Here is a 26,634-nt window from a genome sequence, read left to right as displayed (position 1 = left end):
ATATCATAGAAAAAGTTAATTAAAATTCATTAAAATGACAGATCTATCCGACTTTCAATGAGTTGAAATTGTTGGTGTTCGTATGGCAGGCACTAGCATAACAAAAACAGCCAAAATGTTTGGTGTATCAAGAAGTACTGTCTCGAAAGTAATGACAGCCTTTGAGAAAGAGAGAAAATCTCCTCATTGAAACAAAACTTCAGAAGAAAACCAAAACTTTCAGATAGGGACCGTCTGACTCTTACGCGAATTGTTAGAAAGGATCGCAAAAGTACAACTCCCAAAATCACTGCAGAGTTTAATGGCCACCCGAAGAACCCAGTTTCCACAAAAACTGTTCACCAGGAGCTACACAAAGCCAGATTTCATGTGAGGACTGCAATCAGAAAACCACTCCTTTCAAAAACAAACGTTGCAAAGCATTTAGAGAGGAGTAAAAACCTACAGAATTGGTCCCTAGAGCAGTGAAAGAATGTTATTTTCTTAGACAAGTCATCCTTTACCTTATTTCTGACCACTGGCCGAGTGTACGTGTGGTGACAGCCAAAAGAAGCATTTGACCCAGAATGCCTTCTTCCTACTGTTAAACATGGAGGAGGATCTGTGATGATGGGGAGGGGGGGCTATATCTTGGAAATCCGCCGGCCCAATGGTTTCCCTGCATGGCAGAATTAATAGTCAAGACTATCTAAGCTTTTTATCTGATCAAATTCATCCTATGGTTGCAGAACTGTTTCTGGAGGGAAACACAATCTTTCAGGATGATAATGCACCAATTCACACAGCTAAAGTTGTTACTGAATGGCACAAGGAACATTCTAGTGAAGTTGAACATCTTCTCTGGACTCCACAGTCCTCAGATCTCAGTATTATTGCACATTTATGATGCATTTTAGAAAAACAAGTAAGGAGTTGATATCCTCCACCACCACCACCACTAAAAGAACTGGAGACTGTTTTAGCTGAAGAATGGACAAAAATTCCTTTGGAAACATACCTCGTAGAATTCAAGCTGTAATTACTCTATATTGAAATAAATTTGTTTGAAATTTTAAGTTGTTTCCAGTATTTTTTCCAACCCCTGTAGTATATACAAACAATATACTTACATTAGTCGATATATACAAATATAGTATATACAGACAGGATGTTAACATCAGATGCTCGGTCCATGGCATGTGCTCTGGCAAGGGTGGTGTGGATAGTGGTGAGGGGATATCCACATAGGATGAAGTGGTGAGCCATGAGTTGAGACTCAGTCTCAAAGTCATGGTTGTCACTACAGAGCCTGCGTAGATGGAGGAATTGGGAATAGGGGATGGAAAGCTTGGTGCGTTTGGGGTGGGAAGAGGAGAAGTTGAGGTATGAGTGTGAGTCTGTGTGTTTGTAGTGGATGGAGGTGGTGAGAGTGGAGTGATGAATGCTGACCGAAATGTCAAGAAAGGAGACAGAGGTGTCAGAGATAGTGCAGGAGAAGTGGAGGGCAGGATGGAAAGGTTTGACAAAAGAGAGGAAGGAGTCTATATGTTTGCGGGAGAGTGAGGTCACACTAATACAGTTGCCAATATAATAACTGTATAGTTCGGGAATGGAACCAGTGAAACTTGAGAATATTTGGGCCTCAATGTAGCCAACAAACAGGTTTGCATAGTTTGTGCCCATTCTCGTTCCCATGGCTACTCCCACAGGTTGCACAAAGAATTTGAGGACATTCCTTTTTGGGGTCACTGTCGCATTTTTTGCTAACTCTGTATAATCTTTGTTTCAGAAAATAATAATGATGGCAGACCCTCAGCTTACTCAAGAAATGAAGAGGCATGCTGTTATTGTGGTTATAAAGGTTGAGCATAGCAATTTAGAAATATCTCGATTTTTAAAAGTTGTCAGGTCTTTCATCAATGTTTGTAAGGAGCTAGGGACTGAAGGTGGAAACCTATCACCAGTATCAAAGAATAAAAAGCATTCCAAACGCTCTGAAATCATCAGAACACCTGAAATTATCCAGCAGGTTCCACAGACCATTGATTACAATCTCAGAAAGTCCATGAGATCAATTGCAAAACATCTCCATGTGTATGAAGGAACAGTAAGAAATGTTGTCTAGAAAGACATCAGATATAAGTCTTATATGATGAAGGAAGGTCAAAGTGTCAGGAAGAGCAAAAGAAAATCACTATATCAGATCTAAAAGACTCTTAAACAAACTGAAAAATCCAGAGAAGAAGATTTGATTTGGTATTTCTCAAGCAAGAAAAACCTTGGCCAAGATCAAAAAGTTAACAGAAAAAATTACAGATGGAAATGACTGTCACAGATCCTTCTGAAGTTCCAAGTGTTATGCATACAAAATCTCTTGTAACTGTCATGGTTTTAGGGGTTGTCAGCAATGAAGGACATGTAATGCCTCCTTCCTTCTTTCCACAAGGCCTTAGAATTAAGTCTGTCTCCTACATTGAGGCCCTGGAAATAATTGTTAAGCCCAGGATAGACATGCAATGGAAGGCCATATGTGTTTCAGTAAGACTCTGCACTATCACACATGGCTCTAGTAACACAGGAATGGATGGCTGAGAATTTTCATGATCACATAACCCCTATCATTTAATCTCCTAATTTCCCTGATCTCAGTCCATTGGACCATTACATGTGGAGCATTGTTGAAAGAGAGCTCAGTGAACACACCCAAAACAAAGATTCTTTGAAAGCTGCCATTATCAGAGTAATGTCCAAAATGTGACCAGGGCCACTTGATTCGAGCATTTAGATGATTTAGATCTCATATAGAAGCAGTTGTTGAAGCTGAAGGTGGCTTCATTGAATAACATTACAGAAAAGAAGGTTTACTTTTATCCTCATAGCATTTTTTGATAAATAAAGTTATTATCTGTTATTATATATCTTTTGGATCTTTTGGTTTGAACAGCAGTTTTTTCTAGCAGTGTCATATAAAATTGTCACCCATAATTATGACCCTAGTATCGATCTATTGCATTTCAATCTATTTTAGATTTAGGGTTAGGGGTGGGGGGAAGGGTATCTTTTTTTCTTCACAAATGTAAATAAACCCAATCTGTTTCTTAAACGAGGGATATATTCATACAGCACAGAATGTTTTTACCTCAATAGACGTCAGTGATTGGTTGAAATTGCAGACATTGAAGAAAAAAACCCAACAAATATCTTACAAACCATAGAATTTTCTCAATAAAGCCAAGAGATAAACACATTCTACCAGTATACAAAGTTTAAAATTTTTTAGTTACCTAGAAATTATGTTAAAAACTGCCGTTCAAACCGAAATAGATACTGATCAACATCACAAATAATATATCTGTCTATCGATCTCTCCGCCCGCCTGTCAGTCTATCAAGCCACCTTGAGCATAATCCTATGAACCCAGAAATTGAAAACAGAGGGTTACCCACTTGCAAACAAATGTGGTAACATGTAACAATATTGACTGAGGTTACCGTGGTCTTTTTCGTAGGCTTTTCTTCCCACGGATAAACCTTACTTGCTTTCCCCTTTACACCATATATCATAACACTGTGATACACGATCCCTATTGATTGTTTTTTCCTCTTCTCCTTTTTCGTTTATTTTTCTTCTTTTTTCTTTTTTCTTTTCCTTTGTTTCTTTTCCTTTTATTCTTTTTTTTCTTTTTTCCCTTTTACGAGCCTTTTGATCGAATACCTACGCCACTTTTTTTTTCATCCCCAAAAAGAAAAGCACTACCTTGTAATTTGTCCCATCTGTGTGCAGCCCTGTGTGGCTAATAAAGAAACTTATCTATCTATCTATCTATCTGTCTATCTATCTATCTATCTCAAGTTGAAGACGTACCAAGCAGTTGTATTGCCTACTCTACTGTACGCTTGAGAGACTTGGGCAAACAATCACCCATACACAACACCACCAGACCACATCAAAATATTACATATCTCCAGAAGTCTGCACCACACACTAAAAGGCATTTTCCCCAATGCGGTTGGTAAATGCCAAAAATACCTCACAAAGAAACTTTACTGGGATCTCCTCGAGGACAAACCAAAGGAGGAGAAAGCAAAAACTTTCGAACAGTAAGTAACCCTCTGTTCCTTTCACTTGTATTCTAATTCACTAGGATTATGATCAAGATTGGCTGTGTAAATGCGCGTGGCTTGGGGTCCCCTTGGAAACAAGGGTACTTCTTAAATGACATAAAGTCACACAAGTTAGAAATCATAGCCATAAGTGAGACCAGACTCCACAATCCGCGGGCACTAAAGACCATGTTTGGCGAACAGTTCAACATTTATTTTACCCCCTGTCTGCCAAGAATGGGTGGTAGTGGCACCGCGGTACTTTTTCGCAAGAGTCTGGATCTCAAAGTAAAGACAATATTTGTAGACCCGGAGGGTAGACTGGTCGTTCTGGATGTCGATGGCAGCAATGGGTATGCTTTTCGACTCGTATCAGTCTATGCACTGCCCTTAACAGGTCAGGCGGATTTCTTTCAACGTCTAGAAGTATTCTTGGGAACATCTCATCCTTTACTCTTAGTGGGGGATTGGAATGCTACCTTGGACACGCATGTAGACTACATAGGCAGAGATAGGAATAGACGGGGATGCAAATGCCTCAGAGACCTGCTCAGACGCTTTCAACTGTCTGACAGGTTCCAACTAGACTACCCGAATGCGCCAACATGGTCATGGAGCAACCGCATCGGGTCGTCAAGATCGTATCTAGGTAGGATACTGTGTAGGACAGTAGATAGAGATAGCATAGGATGTCCACAATTCCACATAGTCAGCTACACGGATCACAAACTTGTGACATGTATGCTAGACTTAGGTAAGACACTTAGGCAGGGTCCCGGATACTGGAAACTAAACGCGTCTTTCCCATCGAGACAAGTTTTCAGAGACTGGATTAGCACACTAGTAAAGAGGGCTTTGAGGAGAGCCATCATCAACAACAAATGGTGGTTTGCCCTCAAGAGAGCAGTAAAAGCAGAAGCGATTAGGTACAGCAAAACACTAGCCATAGATAGAAATAGAGTAGAGGGTGAGCTAGTTAAGAAGCTAGAGGGGCAATAAAGCCACCATTCGGTCTCTGGTAGGTGAACAGGGGCATGAATTGCTCGAGCCAAGTAAAATGTGTGAGGCCTTTCAACAGCATTTTGCCCAACTGTTCGGGACGAGTGGTGGGCAAGAACGTAGGGTGGACTTCAGTGCCTACCTACACAGCCTACCACGACTCTCGACAAGAGAGGCAGGGCGCTGCAAAGGTGCCATCACGGCGGCGGAAGTGCAGGACGTGATGGCAGAATGCTCGAGGGACAAATTGCCGGGTTTGGATGGTCTACCCTACGAGCTTTACAGTTGTATGCCAGACTTGTTTGGAGACGTCTTGGCAAGCGAACAAGAATTCTGAAGACCTCTCAGCTTATCTAAAGCACCATAGAAAATATATGGTGAAATCCTAGTCGATCCTTTAGAAAACTGGCTGCCACAGCAAAAATAAGTTTGAAATCAGTGTATTTGGTGCTATAAGATGATCCACCATCATGATCTTATGTAAGTTTATAAGGTGATGTGACTGGAAAGAAGCCATCTTATCTTGCATCAGATTGCTAAAGGCAAGCTTCCCAGCCTGGTGTTCCCTGATGAAAAGAAATTTGACATCGAACAAACAGTAAACAATCAGAATGACTGACTTAGGAGTGTATCTGGCTCTGTCAAGGGCAGACTTATAGATCAATGTCAAAATCTAGTCATACAACCTACCTTTCACTTTGAGAGAGAGTCCTTTTGTTGCCAACAGATTACGGACACACAAGTGCTAGGGTGTGTCAATCGATATATCGCTGGAACGGAGATGAATTACTGCTGTCTCTAGCAGTCGAGTGCCCATCATCGACAAGACAGAACAAGGTGGAAATCATGTGATTCGGTGGAAATCATATGATTCGGTGGCCTCAGTGCTAAAGATTTATCTTTTTGCTACTGATATGAAGAAGAGGGCGTTCCAAAAAGCCTATGTGAGGGTCACTCTCATGGCAATTACTGCAGTAAAGTTGGTTCTAATGGAACATCCTTGTTTAAACGGGGATAAATAATACCCCACACTAATAACAGACTGCATGGGAATGAAGAACAGTTGCAAGAAGAACCAAAGAAAGAGGTCTTTAAGTGGTCACCAGATCTGCTAAAATTAAACAACCAAATCTCTCTCACATCATACCTTGCTGCCTTTTAGTGTTTTGGTGAATAAATGTGGGCAGTCTTAGCCAGAGAATGTACCTGGGGTCTCTCAGGTAATTTGCGTCTTTATTTTGAACTTCTTCATACACAATGGAAACAACTTGGATTGCTTAAGCTTCAGGACATCTGGAAATTGAATATTTCAAAGGGGACAAGGCTTGTCAGGGCCAAGTGTAAAGAGCTTCAACATCACCTTGATGGTAAATTCACCAGGCTTTTTAAAGAGGGCTCAAAATCTTTAATGAAAAGGGTGTCGGACCAAAGAGGAAATTTGTGGACATATTCCACCTGTCCTGGCTTTTGATGCTCAACACAGAGTAGGGTTTGCTGACCAAGGCTTTTTTACTGAACCGTTGACCATATCAGATGTTAGATTTTGGAGATTTCCATACTTGGATAGGGAGAAAGTTCCACCTAATTAAAACTGATGTTCTTGCAAAAGTCACAGAACAAGAAACGGAGAGAAAGGGGGGAAGGTGGGGCAGAAATAATTGGTGTGGCATTGTGAAGTGGATCTTGGTTGTGGCAGCTTGGAAGAGGAGGAGGAAGAAAAGAAGAGAAGAAAGACATACAAGCATCTTTGACATTCAGTCTGCAGAATCGGAACTGACTCAGGGTCAAACAATAACAACAACAACAACAAGCAAAACATTCTTAGCTTCAAATGTTACAATGGAGAAAGGTACCCAGGACATGCTGTGAAGTGGTTGGCATTAGGAATGGCATCCAGCCATAGAAACCATGCCAAAGCAGACACTGGGGTTCAATAAACCCTTGTGGCTCATTGGAGCCAGTCAGAATGTTGCACCCATTACAAAATGGAACAAGGGCTGTAAATGAGGATCATTTCTATTTCCTTTGTTTCTTGTAGAATATTGTTTTTTGGTAAATTCCAAGAATATCAACATAAAACAACAAACAACAAATACATCAACCAACCTTCAGAATTTCTGTGTCTTGAGGATAAACCACAAAGTAAACATCTTTGATCCGGCTTGAATTTTGATTTGAGTAGTTTTTCACTGCTTCATACATTGTTCTGGGTAGGTTTTCAATTGGGTACTTCAATGTTCCAGCTCCTAATATAGGAAATGCAAGGCTTTTTGCTCCCATTCTCTCCGCAGTGAATAGACAAAAGGTTATTATTTGAGACAAGTTTGCCAGAATCTAAAAGAAATAAGTGTTTAGCAATTGATAATGAACATTTTATTAAATTATTTTCTTTTTACAGGAAGAAACCATTTAGTTGTAATAAATATATTCTCCTCTCACAACTGTCATTCCTATCACTCTTTAGTCCTGCAAGAGACAAGGCAACCTCACTCATGTTGCTGCTACAATAAAACAGACCCAATCCACCGTGTAAAATGGTTGTCGAATGAAGAGAGACAATGCAGACCCAAGAGGAGTCTTTAGTGTTGTTGAGGACATGACAACCTCTCTAGTGCTCATGCCATGACAGAGAAAAACTCACCAATACAGAGAGTAAAACAGAGAAATATGTTTTAATATAGTCTTATTTATCAGTCGCATAACTGTTGTTAGGCCATGAGGCTTTTTCCCTTCTATTTATATATAAAAGTGTCCTGTTCATCGATATCTTCTGCTTCCTTCCAATGATAACTTGGAAGAACTAATATTAAACAGGATGCTGTCATTTGCTTTATGATTCTCACACAACATGCATAAGGTTCTCTTCAAACATTAACTGTTTCAATAAATCAATATCATATGATTGATACTTACTGAATCAGGGGAATTTACATCCCAGGGAGGTAATACCAGATGAAATACATTCTTACAGTTGAGGTTATATCCTTTAGTGACAGCTATTTTAGATGTAGAAATACCTTGAGGATATCTCTGGTTACATTCGTTTTGTATCTGGGGACCAGCAGCATTGAGAATAAATTTGGAGATAGACCCTTTGTCAAGCTGGAGATGCCTATTGGAGCTGTTAACGATGACATCAACCTACAAAAGTAATTAATGGTAAATAAGTAAGGAACATTCCATGGAGAGAAGAGAGATACATTGTTGCAGTTGATATTGTTGTTAAGAAAGGCTCTACAGAATGGCTGTAGTAAGTTTGAGGTTGTTAAAGTTAGCAAAAGATATACTCAAGATATCAGATGTGAAGGAAATAAAATGTTTGAGTTTGATTGAGAAAATGTTTTAATTAACTGTAATGATTCCTTATTTGGAAATGAAATAACAATTAAATATAAATAAGTTACATGAATCTATTTACTCACAGATGCATTAGAAATTGAATCAATCCATAGGTTTATTTTAATGCCAGCATTTTCTCTGGATGTCACATTAGTTCTGGGTGTCATAGAGGATGATTCCTGTTGTGAGCCAGGAAGGGATGCATTTGACGATACGGTGTCTGAAAATAAACAAATATCAGTGTGGGTGTGTGTGTGTGTATAGATACACACACACACACACACATATGCATACCAACATCATTATTGCCCCCCATCATGATATAACGTCCACCACTCCCAAACAGTTGAAGGAATCTGGAGTAGAGGTAGACCCAGGAAGACATGGGATGAGGTAGTCAAGTATGACCTTCGAGCGCTGGGCCTCACAGAGGCAATGACGAAGGACCGAGATCTCTGGAGATATGCTGTGACTGCAAAGACCCGGGCTGCTTCCTGCACCAGTTTCGTATAGCCCCAGCCCATCCAAAGTACCTTGGATTGCAGAACATCCTGCTGTGCTTACCTTTGCTCATAGAGTGACCTGCTGTGCTTGAGGAGACCTATTGAGTCAAGTACATCAATATCAATATCAAAACAAATATCAAATGGAAATTGTAGTTACAACACCTGTGCCGGCGGCACGTAAAAATCACCATCCGAACGTGGCCGATGCCAGCACTGCCTTGACTGGCTTCTGTGCCGGTGGCACATGACCTGCTGTGCTTGAGGAAACTTATTGAGTCCAGTACATCAACATCAAAATAAATATCAAATGGAAATTGTAGTTGTGGTCCCTCTACCGGTGGCACATAAAAAGCACCCACTACACTCTCAGAGTGGTTGGCATTAGGAAGGGCATCCAGCTGTAGAAACACTGCCAGATCAGATTGGAGCCTGGTGCAGCCTTCTGGCTTCTCAGATCCCGGTCAAACCGTCCAACCCATGCCAGCATGGAAAACGGACGTTAAACGATGATGATAATGATGATTCCCTCCAGGCCCAAGTGGAACAAAATGATATGTAAAGACACATCCGTCATAGCAAAAGTCATGCCCCAAAACTGTTATATATATTCCTGTCCATGCTGGGCTCTACACCCACATCTGTCCCCGTGAAGCATCCCCTTCACCACATCTCATCTTCCTAACACCCATCCCTCCATTACTCTTCTAACTACGGTCCTACTTTGCTGCTGTAACCATTTGACAGCAGAATCTTCACATATTCATCACCACCACCACCACCACCACCACCACCCTTTCGTTAATACCAGTCGCCTCACTTGCATCATCATCTCTGTCCATACACCCTTCCATCGATCATCCCTTTCTGTCCCTTCCCTAATCTTTCCCACCCACCCCTCTTAGCTACACCTTACTCTGCCAGGCTTCATGGTTAACACTTCTCCTATCTGCAATCATTCTCAACACCCTCTCACAGCCATTGCTAAAACTCCCTTACCAATTTTCTGGCCCCACTCACTACAGCCACACCCATGTATCTCTGACTCCCATCTCTTTCACACTTCATCATCTTTGCTTTCCCTCTGCTGTCAGATCTTGGTCATCATCTCCCTTCCTCCTCATCTATCAACAGATTGATGGTTCTGCTGCTCCCCACCCTTCCTATGCTGCTTCTTGTCACCTCCTCCTTACCGAGCCCCATCAGTCTATCAACTCCACCTCAAACCATTGTTCCTCACTCCATACATCCACCTCTAGCCCCATCTCTAACCTCTTCCCTTCTCATCTCACACTCTGATGCCATTACCCTCCCATTCCTTCTTTCCTCATCCACAGTCTCCCTTATACTCCCCTTCTTGTAACTTGGGACTATGCTCTGGCACCCAATTACCACCATCTTTCTCCCTTCCAGATACTGTCATGCACCTTTGCATAAATATAAGGACGCCATGAGCCTAGTCTATATCCAGACAACTGTGCTTGACCCTCTGTCAAACTTTAGGCTTTCTACCCATGGCATCAAGCCAACTCCCTTCCCCCCAGTTCCATCGGGGAGTTTTTATCCTTTTCGATTCTTTGCTTTGTCTTGCAAGTTACTTGGTGACCTCACCAGTGCTGGTGCCATGAGAAAAGCAGCTTCCAGTCCTCACTGTAAAATGGCTGGCATTATGAAGGGCAGCCAACCATCCACACTCAGTCAGCTAGTCACACTCAGCCAGCCAGCCGCACTCAGCCAGCCAGCTGAGTGTGGAACCTAACACAGATCTAGAGATCACCAGATCTTGTTAAACTGTGTAACCCATGCCAGATCAAAGACGGACATTAAATAATGATGATGATGCTATAGAAATAAGTGTAAGATGCCATCGACTAGGAAAAAAGGCATTCGTACATTTGTTTATAGAGTAGGTAATTTACCACCAAAACTATACAGTTTTATAAATCCATTTCAGCCATTCTTACAAATCAGTTTTGCACAGGATAACATCTAACACTGTGCTCATCAGAGTGGCCAGTATGGAAGTAGGGCAATGGGTTTCTGACAGCAAGTGCCACATCTCTAATTGCAAAAGACAATTAGAGAGGAGGATTCCATCATTGGTTATGCCACTTGTCCAAAATCTCTGAGTGAGGAGTAACTGCCAGCAAAGTGGAATTTGGGTTTTAATGAAGCATCTGGGTGGTGAGAGTTCTTAAATATAAGTTCTCTTTTTGGCAAGGCACAGACTTCACCTTCTGCTACCATTGAAGTAAAGATTACTTTCCTTCGGCAATCATAACATGCGTAGCCATGTAGGTGGCATTTTTCTCTCATAGACCTTAAAGGAGGTCTTGGGATTCTTATAAATGGTTCTGAGTGGACCTTTTAGTCACGTCCACATATTTCCACATGTTCTTCTATTTGCTGAAGTAACATTCAAATGATACTGAACGGAAATAAACACAAGTTTTCACTGTATAATCTGCTCAATATTAATACAAAGACAGTTCATAATTACTGGGAAAATATTTAAACAGAAAAAAATGAAAATGTCTTCTCACAAAACTGACTGACACAGCTTTGAGAAGCACTTTAGGTTGTTCTAAGCAGAAAAAGAAAAGTGAGAACATCTGTGAAGTATCAGAGGTCATTCTGTTTAAAATGCAGTTTTAATAATGCCCAACATGGTTTCTGAAAACCATTTGACCAGACTATTTGGTGGGAAGATTCCATTGCCCTTGGTTATAAGAGAGATAAATGCTATCAGATCATTGATGTAGCCATACCAAATGACATGAATGTTGTGAGTAATGTGGTTGGAAATATCCCCAAGGACTCCGAACTGAAAGTGGAAATGGCAAGAGTGTATGGAATGCGAGAGGGTAACGTGAAAGTGATACCAGTGGTGATCAGAATGCTGGGTTCAATCCCATTGAAACTTCAAAACTTCTTAAGGCAACTGGAAATCCCTTGCAAGATTGATGTCTTACAAAAAGCAGCCTATCTGGGCACAGCGCACATCTTAAGGAAAGTATTATCCGTCTGAGGTCCTTGTTGTGACTTGACTGATGACTAAAGACTCCAGTGCATTTTTACCTACACTGTGTTACGAAGGAATAACAATAATAATAATAATAATAATAATAATAATAATAATAATAATAATAATAATAATAAATATAATAATAATAATAATAATAATAATAATGCTAAAACTGCCCCAATGCAATACCAGACAGTGGCTCTCATGGCTTCTGATCTTAACTGATTGAAAGTGTTATCATGTACAGTGTTTTGTTTTGGTATAAAAGATGGGCTGCAGCAAATATTCTGCTCAACATCACAGATTTATTTGTCAGTTGTTTGACGTTAACCATTTGAGCATGTCCCTTAGGGGCTGACGATATGTGCATCTCTGATCACGAGTAGAAGTAGTGGGGGAGCATTATAGCCATGTGTTGAGAAGAATTCCTTGGGGTTTGAATTATTCACGTCTGGAAACATGGGTGTTTCATTCAATATCCTTAAACAACCCTTATTCGGGGACCTTTGGAGTGGGATGGGTTACTCGACCAGAAGAAAATTCTAACTGGGCCCTACCTGCAAGGTCATGCACTGTTTATCTTGTTATGAGATCACCATGTTGCACACATGTGGTTGTGATACATGTACCTGGTGTACTCTAATCAGACGGGTAGTCATAACGGATATACTGGGCTTCATTTATTTTACCTTGGTGTCATTTGATGGCATGCACTGCTCTCTCAATAATAATAATTCATGCTTTATTCAACACTGAATGTTAATATAAAGGTTTGGGAATGGCACAGACCAATATAACACAAAAGGGATGTTATTTGATTGGGTATAAAAGTGATACCACTAAAAATTATAAAATATAAATCCCCAAAAGAGAGAGGCTTCCAATGGTTGCTCATGAAAACACCACAAAAAAACTATGATCACCTAGACTGCTAAGGTAAGTGCCCTCTCCCCTTCAGCTACCCTCGATCTAGAAGGCATAGCCGTAGTGTAGGCTGATTCACTCAGGTCATTTGCCCTACATTCACTCACTTCTTAACAAAATCACTGGAATGCAGTACTTCCTTCTCTATCCTCACTTTCCTTTCCAAGTGAAACTTGAACAAATTGATGAGAGCTTGGCTGAAAAGGAAAATTTCAATCTTCAAGCCCTTTCAACTTAGTCCACCACACAACTTCTTTTGCACCAGACAAAGAAACACAGCCTGCCCTTCCCAGTTAAAGGAAAGCAGTGGGATGATCTTTACGAAGGAAAGAATGGTTGGGAAGTGAATGAGAGTGTGCAGAAAAGATTTGTCACTTTGTGCACACCTCAGGCAAGCCCAGCTACAGCACTTCCTTGCCAGTAGAGTTTATACTGAACTGGCAATGCCCTTCAGTAGCACTGTCAGGGCAAGGTTTTCTGGAAGCTATCCATGGGCCCCAGCTCGAAAATCCTCTGCTACAGACCAAAATCTCCCCAAGTATATTGTCACACTTGTTCGCCATTAACCCTCTATAGAATACCTGAATGGAACTTCACCTGACTATATTGGCCAACTGACAGAGGACTGTGAGTGCCTGAAGACACTCTAGGTGCCAAATGTCCTACTTTGGTCTGTGCTTGATTCAGGGCTGCAGCTCAAAAGAGACAAGCTGTAGGAAATCATGTCTGGCAAATGGTGACCACGCATGTTCACCATCTATGAAGCACTGGAGATGTCACAGCCTCAGTGCATATCTGTGCATCAGCAGCCATGGCATACCCAGCTCTACATTCAGTGGGTATTGACAGCAAATGGAGTGCCTGACAAGTAGAATGTGTCCCTTTCACAGAAAGTGGGAGCATTTGCTCCAGTTTGGTCAGATTTGAACTGTGGCAGGGCATGATGGTCAGGCGATATGATATGACAGATGCAATGTCTGAGCAGGTTTGCAAGCCTTTTACCCCACCCCCACCCCTTTTTCTCTCTTGTAGCCCCACACAGTCCAAACATGGATCTATGATGGTACTTCATTCGCCCACTAACACTAAAGAGCAGGGTGCTCATAGGAAAGCCTCCTATAGATGGGTCCATAGCTTATACCGGGTACATCTTATAGAGTTTCTACCTACGCCTTTTCTACAGATTGAGCAGGGCCATCTACCTGAAGGGATTTGTGGTTTGCCTGCCTTCGTACTTATTAGGACTTTGGTTTTAGCTAGGTTGACTCTAAGGCCCTTTGATTCTAATCCAATTCTAATCAGACAAATACATAACAAAAACACCAGGACTTACAAACACATATAACATACAGTTAATTGCACTACTGGGCATCATACACACATCCGACGCAAAGAGCATCAAACCAAATCACAGCACATACCCAAGGCACACAGAGCTGCGCTCGGTAGTGAAGTGAAAGCACGCTATAAAAATAAAACTACTGAATAATAATAATAATAATAATAATAACAACATTTTTAATAAACAGTGTTTAATAGAGACGATATGGCAAAACACCCTAATATTCAATATCAACAAACAAATTGTTTACCTTTTGAATGAACTCCTTCATTTACTGGTTTATTTAGGAGATATTCATCAAATTTCTGTAAAAATCAAAACCATGATTATCATTTTTGTTTAAGTTTTTGATTTTTTTTAAAGAGAAGAGATTTAATTTAACAAAAGACAAACAAAATATTTAAAATATTTAATGATTTATTTCTAATCAGTAATAAGTAAATGAGGAAAATTACTTTTATCACTCAGATCAAAGATATTCCATCCACGACCTTCCAGTCTACTGGGAGACATGGTATTATAGTGGATGTGGCAGAAAGACCTCTCACATGGCCACTGATGTGGTGTTAGTGAAGTTAAACATGTGGCCATGGTGTATTCATGTAGCTGAAGTTGTATTGTTTCTTCTCTCCACTCACCATTCTGATTAAAACTGCTGAGTCTTGTGTTTGCTGTTGAAATGTCTATCAAGAATGTTGAAGTTGAGGTTCTTTGGTGTATCTTGTGTCCCCAAGAATATTTGCGGCACAAAAGCAGAGTACAAGGTTATTATCTTCATATTGTAAGCAAGAAGGAGGAGGTGGAGGAGGTCAAACAATTAGGGTCATGGTCATTCATAAGAGAGATGACAAAGGAAAAGAGAAAAGATTCAAAAAGAAAGAACTTCACAAACAGTTCTACAGTGGACAGGAATTTCCCCTATTTCTTTATTACAGCATATGGACATAAAGAATGCCTTTTGGTATTAACACTGCTTCTGTTGCTATTAATTATCTTTAATAAGCCTTCAGGCTATTTGTGACATCAGTGTCTATATATCGTTGACACGGAGATTTGGCTGTTATGTTGCTACAGGGCGTCTGTCACTGATGAACCTGAGCAGAGTGAAAATACGTGATCTGGCAGTTTTGGTGCCTGTAGCAGATGACTGACATCTACCAACAATATAAATATGAGTGCTTTTATGGACCGTGTGTCCATATGAGAGGGCCTCTCAAGGTAAATAAGGCAGTATTTGGTGTTCTAACACAACATCCACATTTAGTTGGACATAAAGATTGCTTCTTGTTATTAATGCTGCTTCTGTTGCTATTACTTTTAATTTCCTTGGTTTAGGTTCAGTCTCAATGTATGGCACCTTGAGCAAGTGTCTTTAACTACAGCTATAGACCAAACGAAGCCCTGGTAGGCAGAAAATGAGAGAAGTCTGTCATACATATGTGTGTGTGTCTCCTTGCCTTGACATTATGTGTTAGCTGTAAACGAGTGTCCCTGTTATGCAAGCGGTGTCCTTTGTTGCTAATATTTTGTGATGCTCTGTAAAATGGAGAAATAGTTACCTCCCTTGGAACGAGGTGAGGGTTGGTGACAGGAAAGGCGTCAAGCCATAGAAAATCCACAACAAATTCCGTCCCACACAAGTGAGCAGATGGTGGTGGTGGTGGTGGTGGTGGTGGTGGTGGAGATGATGCTGATGAAGAGGATGCATTCTGTTTTTGTTACTTTTATTGTATTTTTTAAAAATCTGTTACTGAAATATCATCATCATCATCATCATCATCATCATCATCATCATCATCATAAATATATAAGAATGTATTTATGTGTATGTCATTAGACAGAACCTAAAGCATTTTGTATTTGAGCCACGATCTCTCCCCCTCTTTCACGTATAGGCCTCACCATGTTCTGTTGGGCTTTCTCCAATGGTGATGGGGAAAATGCAAACAACTTTTGACAGAAACATAAATTCAAGTGAGCTGTCTCCCACCCCAAAATGGATGACAAAACAGGAAAAATAAACACACCAGTCAACAGCAATTGACTTGGTGTTCACCACAGTACAAACTTCAAGGGTACAAATACATGTATTCTGTATTTTTCCTTACGAAATCCACTGATTGATGTCAAGTATGGGTTGCTATTCTGATGCAAAAGTCTTGATAGAAAAGTTGGACAAGTATTAGATGTGGTGTGCAAGAAAGACAACTGTGCTGGTATGGTCATGTGATGTGTATGGATGTGGACAGCTGTGTGAAGAAGTACCTGTCAAGTATGGGTTGCCATACTTGACCGCCATAACAACAACAACAACAACAACAGCAGCAGCAGCAGCAACAACAACAACAATAACAGGCCCTGGAAATTTACAAGATAGCTTGCAGCAGAGAGGACTCATGCACCTGTAACCAAGTTACCAAAGTGCCAAGGGTTGGTGTGAAAAGAAACGATGGAGTGAATTAACAATCCAGCATGGCTATGACAGGATTTGAACCCAGAATGAAACAAACACCATAGAAGAAGATTTGGTATTCTTCCAGTTCCATCAATCCAGCTGCCAAGATTGGAATATTTTTATCAATCGTGACACCAGTAGGAATTGAACCCAGAATGCCAAGGGCTGAAACAAATAGCAGAAGGTATCCTATCTGACCCCCTTAAAACTCTGCCAGGGACACTTGGCTGCTATTACTAGCAAGTCAAGCCACAGCATAGAAGCCCCTTAATTGATTCATCCAACTTTGAGAAGAAATGTAAAGAATTGTGGGAAGAGTTTCCAAAGCGTTCCACTTTGAAGAACAGAAATGAAAGAAAACCATCAGTGTTCTGGTGGTGCCATTAACACATTTTTGGTTGGTCAGTAACCAAAATGGAATTGTTGAAGGATGTTGTGGGTAGGTAGTGGTAGTGGTGGTAGTTGTAGAGGAGGAGGTAGCTGCACTGAATCCATATCAAGTTACAAAGAATTAAATCATGGAATGGAAGAGTTGAAGAAAACCAAGCTAACCTAAAAGTATGGAAGACAGGGCCATGAGACACATCAAAGATTCCAACATTCCAACTGAAGAATTCTAAGACACCAACAAATAAATTTACAAAACTGATTCCATATTTTTGTTTCTATTTTCTTTACTTATTGCAGAATATTTCCTTTGGTAACTTCCAAAAATGTAAGAGAGAGTGTAAATGTCTTGATAGAAAAGTTGGTCAAGTATTAGATGTGGTGTGCAAGAGCGACAACTGTGCTGGTATGGTCATGTGATGTGTATGGATGTGGACAGCTGTGTGAAGAAGTACCAATTTCTACCTGTGGATTGAAGCTGTGGAAATGCAAGATCCAGAAAGACAAGGGACAAGATGTGAAGCATAATCTTCAAACATTGGGCCTCGTAGATGACTAGTGACCGAGACCTTTTGTGATATGCCATGCTTGAGAAGAGCCGTCAAGCCAAGCAAATTCATAGTTGTAGCCATTGTCGGTGTCACATAACTGACACCCATGCTGGTGGCATGTAAAAAGCATCTTTCAAGCGTTGGGCCTCATAGAGGCAAACTGGCAGTTGCCAGTGTCATGTAAGTGGCATCCATGCCAGTGGCACATAGGAAGCACCCATTACATTTTCAGAATGATTGGTGCTAGGAAAGGCATCGAGCCATAGAAACCATGGCAAATTAGACCGGAGCCTGGTGCAACCCCTCAGTTTGCCAGCACTGGTTAAACAGTCCAACCCATGCCAGTATGGACAATGGATGTTAAATAATGATGATGATCATCATCATCATAAAACAACAAACAACAAAATCATCAACCAACCTTCATAATTTCTGTGTCTTGAGGATAAACGACAAAGTAAACATCTTTGATCCGGCTTGAATTTTGATTTGAGTAGTTTTTCACTGCTTCATACATAATTCTGGGTAGGATTTCAATGGGGTACTTCAATGTTCCAGCTCCTAATATAGGAAATGCAAGGCTTTTTGCTCCCAATTCCTCAGCTTTTTTCAGACAAGTGGTTATTATTTGAGTCAAGTTTGCCAGAATCTAAAAGAAAATAAGTGTCTAGTAAATGGTAATAGACATTTTATTAAATTATTTTCTTTTTACAGGAAGAAACCATTTAGTTGTAATAAATATATTCTCCTCTCACAACTGTCATTCCTATCACTCTTTAGTCCTGCAAGGGACAAGGCAACCTCACTCATGTTGCTGCTACAATAAAACCGACCCAATCCACCGTGTAAAATGGTTGTCGAATGAAGAGAGACAATGCAGACCCAAGAGGAGTCTTTAGTGTTGTTGAGGACATGACAACCTCTCTAGTGCTCATGCCATGACAGAGAAAAACTCACCAATACAGAGAGTAAAACAGAGAAATATGTTTTAATATAGTCTTATTTATCAGTCGCATAACTGTTGTTAGGCCATGAGGCTTTTTCCCTTCTATTTATATATAAAAGTGTCCTGTTCATCGATATCTTCTGCTTCCTTCCAATGATAACTTGGAAGAACTAATATTAAAAAGGATGCTGTCATTTGCTTTATGATTCTCACACAACATTAACCGTTTCAATAAATCAATATCATATGATTGATACTTACTGAATGAGAATAATATTCATCCCATTCATGTAATGCCAGATGAAATACATTCTTACAGTTGAGGTTATATCCTTTAGTGATGGCTATTTCCGATGCAGAAATACCTTGAGGATATCTCTGGTTACATTCATCTTGCATTTGGAGACCAGCAGCAAAAAGAATAAATTTGGAGATAGACCCTTTGTCAAGCTGGAGATGCCTATTGGAGCTGTTAACGATGACATCAACCTACAAAAGTAATTAATGGTAAACAACTAAGGAACATTCCGTGGAGAGAAGAGAGATACGTTGTTGCAGTTGATATTGTTGTTAAGAAAGGCTCTACAGAATGGCTGTAGTAAGTTTGAGGTTGTTAAAGTTAGCAAAAGATATACTCAAGATATCAGATGTGAAGGAAATGAAATGTTTGAGTTTGATTGAGAAAATGTTTTAATTAACTTTAATGATTCCTCATTTGGAAATGAAATAACAATTAAATATAAATAAGTTACATGAATCTATTTACTCACAGATGCATTAGAAATTGAATCAATCCATAGGTTTATTTTAATGCCAGCATTTTCTCTGGATGTCACATTAGTTCTGGGTGTCATAGAGGATGATTCCTGTTGTGAGCCAGGAAGGGATGCATTTGACGATACAGTGTCTGAAAATAAACAAATATCAGTGTGGGTGTGTGTGTGTATAGATACACACACACACACACATATGCATACCAACATCATTATTACCCCCAATCATGATATAACGTCCACCACTCCCAAACAGTTGAAGGAATCTGGAGTAGAGGTAGACCCAGGAAGACATGGGATGAGGTAGTCAAGTATGACCTTCGAGCGCTGGGCCTCACAGAGGCAATGACGAAGGACCGAGATCTCTGGAGATATGCTGTGACTGCAAAGACCCGGGCTGCTTCCTGCACCAGTTTCGTATAGCCCCAGCCCATCCAAAGTACCTTGGATTGCAGAACATCCTGCTGTGCTTACCTTTGCTCATAGAGTGACCTGCTGTGCTTGAGGAGACCTATTGAGTCAAGTACATCAATATCAATATCAAAACAAATATCAAATGGAAATTGTAGTTACAACACCTGTGCCAGCGGAACGTAAAAATCACCATCCGAACGTGGCCGATGCCAGCACTGCCTTGACTGGCTTCTGTGCCGGTGGCACATGACCTGCTGTGCTTGAGGAAACTTATTGAGTCCAGTACATCAACATCAAAATAAATATCAAATGGAAATTGTAGTTGTGGTCCCTCTACCGGTGGCACATAAAAAGCACCCACTACACTCTCAGAGTGGTTGGCATTAGGAAGGGCATCCAGCTGTAGAAACACTGCCAGATCAGATTGGAGCCTGGTGCAGCCTTCTGGCTTCTCAGATCCCGGTCAAACCGTCCAACCCATGCCAGCATGGAAAACGGACGTTAAACGATGATGATAATGATGATTCCCTCCAGGCCCAAGTGGAACAAAATGATATGTAAAGACACATCCGTCATAGCAAAAGTCATGCCCCAAAACTGTTATATATATTCCTGTCCATGCTGGGCTCTACACCCACATCTGTCCCCGTGAAGCATCCCCTTCACCACATCTCATCTTCCTAACACCCATCCCTCCATTACTCTTCTAACTACGGTCCTACTTTGCTGCTGTAACCATTTGACAGCAGAATCTTCACATATTCATCACCACCACCACCACCACCACCACCACCCTTTCGTTAATACCAGTCGCCTCACTTGCATCATCATCTCTGTCCATACACCCTTCCATCGATCATCCCTTTCTGTCCCTTCCCTAATCTTTCCCATCCATCCCTCTTAGCTACACCTTACTCTGCCAGGCTTCAGGGTTAACACTTCTCCTATCTGCAATCATTCTCAACACCCTCTCACAGCCATTGCTAAAACTCCCTTACCAATTTTCTGGCTCCACTCACTACAGCCACACCCATGTATCTCTGACTCCCATCTCTTTCACACTTCATCATCTTTGCTTTCCCTCTGCTGTCAGATCCTGGTCATCATCTCCCTTCCTCCTCATCTATCAACAGATTGATGGTTCTGCTGCTCCCCACCCTTCCTATGCTGCTTCTTGTCACCTCCTCCTTACCGAGCCCCGTCAGTCTATCAACTCCACCTCAAACCATTGTTCCTCACTCCATACATCCACCTCTAGCCCCATCTCTAACCTCTTCCCTTCTCATCTCACACTCTGATGCCATTACCCTCCCATTCCTTCTTTCCTCATCCACAGTCTCCCTTATACTCCCCTTCTTGTAACTTGGGACTATGCTCTGGCACCCAATTACCACCATCTTTCTCCTTTCCAGATACTGTCATGCACCCTTGCATAAATATAAGGACGCCATGAGCCTAGTCTATATCCAGACAACTGTGCTTGACCCTCTGTCAAACTTTAGGCTTTCTACCCATGGCATCAAGCCAACTCCCTTCCCCCCAGTTCCATCGGGGAGTTTTTATCCTTTTCGATTCTTTGCTTTGTCTTGCAAGTTACTTGGTGACCTCACCAGTGCTGGTGCCATGAGAAAAGCAGCTTCCAGTCCTCACTGTAAAATGGCTGGCATTATGAAGGGCAGCCAACCATCCACACTCAGTCAGCTAGTCACACTCAGCCAGCCAGCCGCACTCAGCCAGCCAGCTGAGTGTGGAACCTAACACAGATCTAGAGATCACCAGATCTTGTTAAACTGTGTAACCCATGCCAGATCAAAGACGGACATTAAATAATGATGATGATGCTATAGAAATAAGTGTAAGATGCCATCGACTAGGAAAAAAGGCATTCGTACATTTGTTTATAGAGTAGGTAATTTACCACCAAAACTATACAGTTTTATAAATCCATTTCAGCCATTCTTACAAATCAGTTTTGCACAGGATAACATCTAACACTGTGCTCATCAGAGTGGCCAGTATGGAAGTAGGGCAATGGGTTTCTGACAGCAAGTGCCACATCTCTAATTGCAAAAGACAATTAGAAAGGAGGATTCCATCATTGGTTATGCCACTTGTCCAAAATCTCTGAGTGAGGAGTAACTGCCAGCAAAGTGGAATTTGGGTTTTAATGAAGCATCTGGGTGGTGAGAGTTCTTAAATATAAGTTCTCTTTTTGGCAAGGCACAGACTTCACCTTCTGCTACCATTGAAGTAAAGATTACTTTCCTTCGGCAATCATAACATGCGTAGCCATGTATGTGGCATTATTCTCTCATAGACCTTAAAGGAGGTCTTGGGATTCTTATAAATGGTTCTGAGTGGACCTTTTAGTCACGTCCACATATTTCCACATGTTCTTCTATTTGCTGAAGTAACATTCAAATGATACTGAACGGAAATAAACACAAGTTTTCACTGTATAATCTGCTCAATATTAATACAAAGACAGTTCATAATTACTGGGAAAATATTTAAACAGAAAAAAATGAAAATGTCTTCTCACAAAACTGACTGACACAGCTTTGAGAAGCACTTTAGGTTGTTCTAAGCAGAAAAAGAAAAGTGAGAACATCTGTGAAGTATCAGAGGTCATTCTGTTTAAAAATGCAGTTTTAATAATGCCCAACATGGTTTCTGAAAACCATTTGACCAGACTATTTGGTGGGAAGATTCCATTGCCCTTGGTTATAAGAGAGATAAATGCTATCAGATCATTGATGTAGCCATACCAAATGACATGAATGTTGTGAGTAATGTGGTTGGAAATATCCCCAAGGACTCCGAACTGAAAGTGGAAATGGCAAGAGTGTATGGAATGCGAGAGGGTAACGTGAAAGTGATACCAGTGGTGATCAGAATGCTGGGTTCAATCCCATTGAAACTTCAAAACTTCTTAAGGCAACTGGAAATCCCTTGCAAGATTGATGTCTTACAAAAAGCAGCCTATCTGGGCACAGCGCACATCTTAAGGAAAGTATTATCCGTCTGAGGTCCTTGTTGTGACTTGACTGATGACTAAAGACTCCAGTGCATTTTTACCTACACTGTGTTACGAAGGAATAACAATAATAATAATAATAATAATAATAATAATAATAATAATAATAATAATAATAAATATAATAATAATAATAATAATAATAATAATGCTAAAACTGCCCCAATGCAATACCAGACAGTGGCTCTCATGGCTTCTGATCTTAACTGATTGAAAGTGTTATCATGTACAGTGTTTTGTTTTGGTATAAAAGATGGGCTGCAGCAAATATTCTGCTCAACATCACAGATTTATTTGTCAGTTGTTTGACGTTAACCATTTGAGCATGTCCCTTAGGGGCTGACGATATGTGCATCTCTGATCACGAGTAGAAGTAGTGGGGGAGCATTATAGCCATGTGTTGAGAAGAATTCCTTGGGGTTTGAATTATTCACGTCTGGAAACATGGGTGTTTCATTCAATATCCTTAAACAACCCTTATTCGGGGACCTTTGGAGTGGGATGGGTTACTCGACCAGAAGAAAATTCTAACTGGGCCCTACCTGCAAGGTCATGCACTGTTTATCTTGTTATGAGATCACCATGTTGCACACATGTGGTTGTGATACATGTACCTGGTGTACTCTAATCAGACGGGTAGTCATAACGGATATACTGGGCTTCATTTATTTTACCTTGGTGTCATTTGATGGCATGCACTGCTCTCTCAATAATAATAATTCATGCTTTATTCAACACTGAATGTTAATATAAAGGTTTGGGAATGGCACAGACCAATATAACACAAAAGGGATGTTATTTGATTGGGTATAAAAGTGATACCACTAAAAATTATAAAATATAAATCCCCAAAAGAGAGAGGCTTCCAATGGTTGCTCATGAAAACACCACAAAAAAACTATGATCACCTAGACTGCTAAGGTAAGTGCCCTCTCCCCTTCAGCTACCCTCGATCTAGAAGGCATAGCCGTAGTGTAGGCTGATTCACTCAGGTCATTTGCCCTACATTCACTCACTTCTTAACAAAATCACTGGAATGCAGTACTTCCTTCTCTATCCTCACTTTCCTTTCCAAGTGAAACTTGAACAAATTGATGAGAGCTTGGCTGAAAAGGAAAATTTCAATCTTCAAGCCCTTTCAACTTAGTCCACCACACAACTTCTTTTGCACCAGACAAAGAAACACAGCCTGCCCTTCCCAGTTAAAGGAAAGCAGTGGGATGATCTTTACGAAGGAAAGAATGGTTGGGAAGTGAATGAGAGTGTGCAGAAGAGATTTGTCACTTTGTGCACACCTCAGGCAAGCCCAGCTGACAGCACTTCCTTGCCAGTAGAGTTTATACTGAACTGGCAATGCCCTTCAGTAGCACTGTCAGGGCAAGGTTTTCTGGAAGCTATCCATGGGCCCCAGCTCGAAAATCCTCTGCTACAGACCAAAATCTCCCCAAGTATATTGTCACACTTGTTCGCCATTAACCCTCTATAGAATACCTGAATGGAACTTCACCTGACTATATTGGCCAACTGACAGAGGACTGTGAGTGCCTGAAGACACTCTAGGTGCCAAATGTCCTACTTTGGTCTGTGCTTGATTCAGGGCTGCAGCTCAAAAGAGACAAGCTGTAGGAAATCATGTCTGGCAAATGGTGACCACGCATGTTCACCATCTATGAAGCACTGGAGATGTCACAGCCTCAGTGCATATCTGTGCATCAGCAGCCATGGCATACCCAGCTCTACATTCAGTGGGTATTGACAGCAAATGGAGTGCCTGACAAGTAGAATGTGTCCCTTTCACAGAAAGTGGGAGCATTTGCTCCAGTTTGGTCAGATTTGAACTGTGGCAGGGCATGATGGTCAGGCGATATGATATGACAGATGCAATGTCTGAGCAGGTTTGCAAGCCTTTTACCCCACCCCCACCCCTTTTTCTCTCTTGTAGCCCCACACAGTCCAAACATGGATCTATGATGGTACTTCATTCGCCCACTAACACTAAAGGGCAGGGTGCTCATAGGAAAGCCTCCGGACGTCTGAAGCAGACTGGATGTCCTGTTCCTGTCAGAGCATAAACAGTCACCAGTCTGAAGGGACCCCCATCACTATTGTCCAGCATCACCAACTTCCCTCCTGGGGCGTATCTGGATCAACACCACTGTTCCACCACCCATCCCTCATTGGAATTGAAATAAATATACCTTGCATCCATCGAAAATGGACATGAAAGCTTTAGTTGGTCAGAGAATCTGGTTTTACTGATGGCCACTACATTGACACTTAGTGACATGAGGTCATTGCATAGATGGCCCTTGTTGCCAAGGCAACCCCAGGTCACTCCCATTTATACTGCTGACTCTGAGTAGGGTTAGATCAAAGTATAGAAACGAGGAATTGACTTAGTTGGTGAGGAGGGGATGGATGTTCCATCTCCATGGATATATGTGGATGTTTCCACAAGCAGTTCTTTACATATTTGTCTCAATTTATGACTCTCTGGAAAGCCCCCCAACCCAACCCACCTCAGGATATTTTGTTTTGATGGTATTATACGTAGGTCGTGATGTCTGTATGACTTCAATATGTGTCTCTGGCTTGTTTCTCGGTGACATCAGGTTGGTGTGTGTGTGTGTGAGCTTTCTATGGTTATATATGTGTGATGCATTAGCTTTTTTGTTTTACTTTGTTGTTGTTTGTTGCTTTGTGGGGTAGTTCACATCTCTTGTTTGTTATTAACAGAAAGCTTTGGGATGGTTTGTATCCTTGCACAACTGACATCTTGGTTTCCTACCCTCAATAGCCACATAAAGCTTTGTGCCATCCTGTAGACTAAAACACTTTGCTCGTCTGCCTGTATTAGAAGCTGCATCCCCTGTTCTGTTTATGTCTGGTAGGATGTTGAAAGTTCTTCGACCAAGATAGATGGGAATAATGATTAGTTTCTCAGTTTTTAGGGTAGCTGCCGAGTGATTTTTTGGTTTCCTCCTTTGAGATGAACCTCACTTTGACAGTCCCATATTTCTTTCCCTTGGCTACATAAGTTTTGCTTTTCCAAACTGGTTTTAAGCATTTCTCTATATGCTACTGTGTTGCCTGCTCCACTTTCCTACTTTTGGCTCCAGTTGTTTCATATAGAACTGTCCACAAATGAATTTTTTGGGGGCCAGTTCTATGAATGTTTAATACCATTTTTCTGCTACATTTTGCACTCTTGAATTCATTTCCATCGATAAAAATGTCTTCACTTAATTCTCTGGTCAGTCTTGCAAAGTTGAAATTGTTACGACAAGATTTGCATGTCTCATTCTTGCTTATTTTCTCTCTCTCTCTCTCTCTCTCTCTCTCTCCTCTTGTTTTTCCTCTGCCTAGTGTCTGTCTGAGGTCCTTGTTGTCACTTGACAAACATTATATACAATGTCTGCAATCAACAACTTTATAACATTGTATACTGGGCGACATCTATGATATGATAATAATAATAATAATAATAAGAAGAAGAAGAAGAGAAGAAGAAGAAGAAGAAGAAGAAGAGAAGAAGAAGAAGAAGAAGAAGAAGAGAAGAAGAAGAAGAAGAAGAAGAGGGGGTGGGGTGGGGGTGGCAGAGGAGGAAAAGGAGAAGAAGAGGTGGAGCCAAAAGAGGTGGTGGTAGAGGAATTGCTCTACCCAAAGAACAAAAACACAACAACAAATACATATAAAATATGGAAGAAAAATAACCTAAACAAAGACTTGGATACAGCAATGAACCCTAATAAACTAGCTAACATACGAAGATATATTCTCAACGCAAAAAAAATATCAGAAATAGAAATAGAACATTTATAAGAAAAAATACATCAGGAAAATGTAGATAGTAAACA

The 26,634-nt window shown here is 40.8% G+C and overlaps 1 protein-coding gene across 1 annotated transcript in view; it reads right to left on the bottom strand.

Annotated features, from left to right (window-relative positions):
* LOC115209664 (protein mono-ADP-ribosyltransferase PARP14-like) overlaps window positions 1–26,634 on the bottom strand; it is a 730,077-nt gene that overhangs the window by 296,845 nt on the left and 406,598 nt on the right. The window contains exons 18-22 of the mRNA XM_036508891.1: window positions 19,324–19,460; window positions 18,815–19,042; window positions 18,029–18,256; window positions 14,465–14,519; window positions 8,504–8,640 (exon numbers count right to left, since the gene is read on the bottom strand). Of these exons, the coding sequence (XP_036364784.1) occupies window positions 8,504–8,640; window positions 14,465–14,519; window positions 18,029–18,256; window positions 18,815–19,042; window positions 19,324–19,460 (785 nt within the window). The remainder of the gene's footprint in view (window positions 1–8,503; window positions 8,641–14,464; window positions 14,520–18,028; window positions 18,257–18,814; window positions 19,043–19,323; window positions 19,461–26,634) is intronic.

This window comes from Octopus sinensis, linkage group LG1, assembly GCF_006345805.1.
Source record: "Octopus sinensis linkage group LG1, ASM634580v1, whole genome shotgun sequence".
In the NCBI taxonomy this organism is placed as follows: Eukaryota; Metazoa; Mollusca; class Cephalopoda; order Octopoda; family Octopodidae; genus Octopus; species Octopus sinensis.
This window is presented reverse-complemented; position numbering and strand designations above follow the sequence as displayed.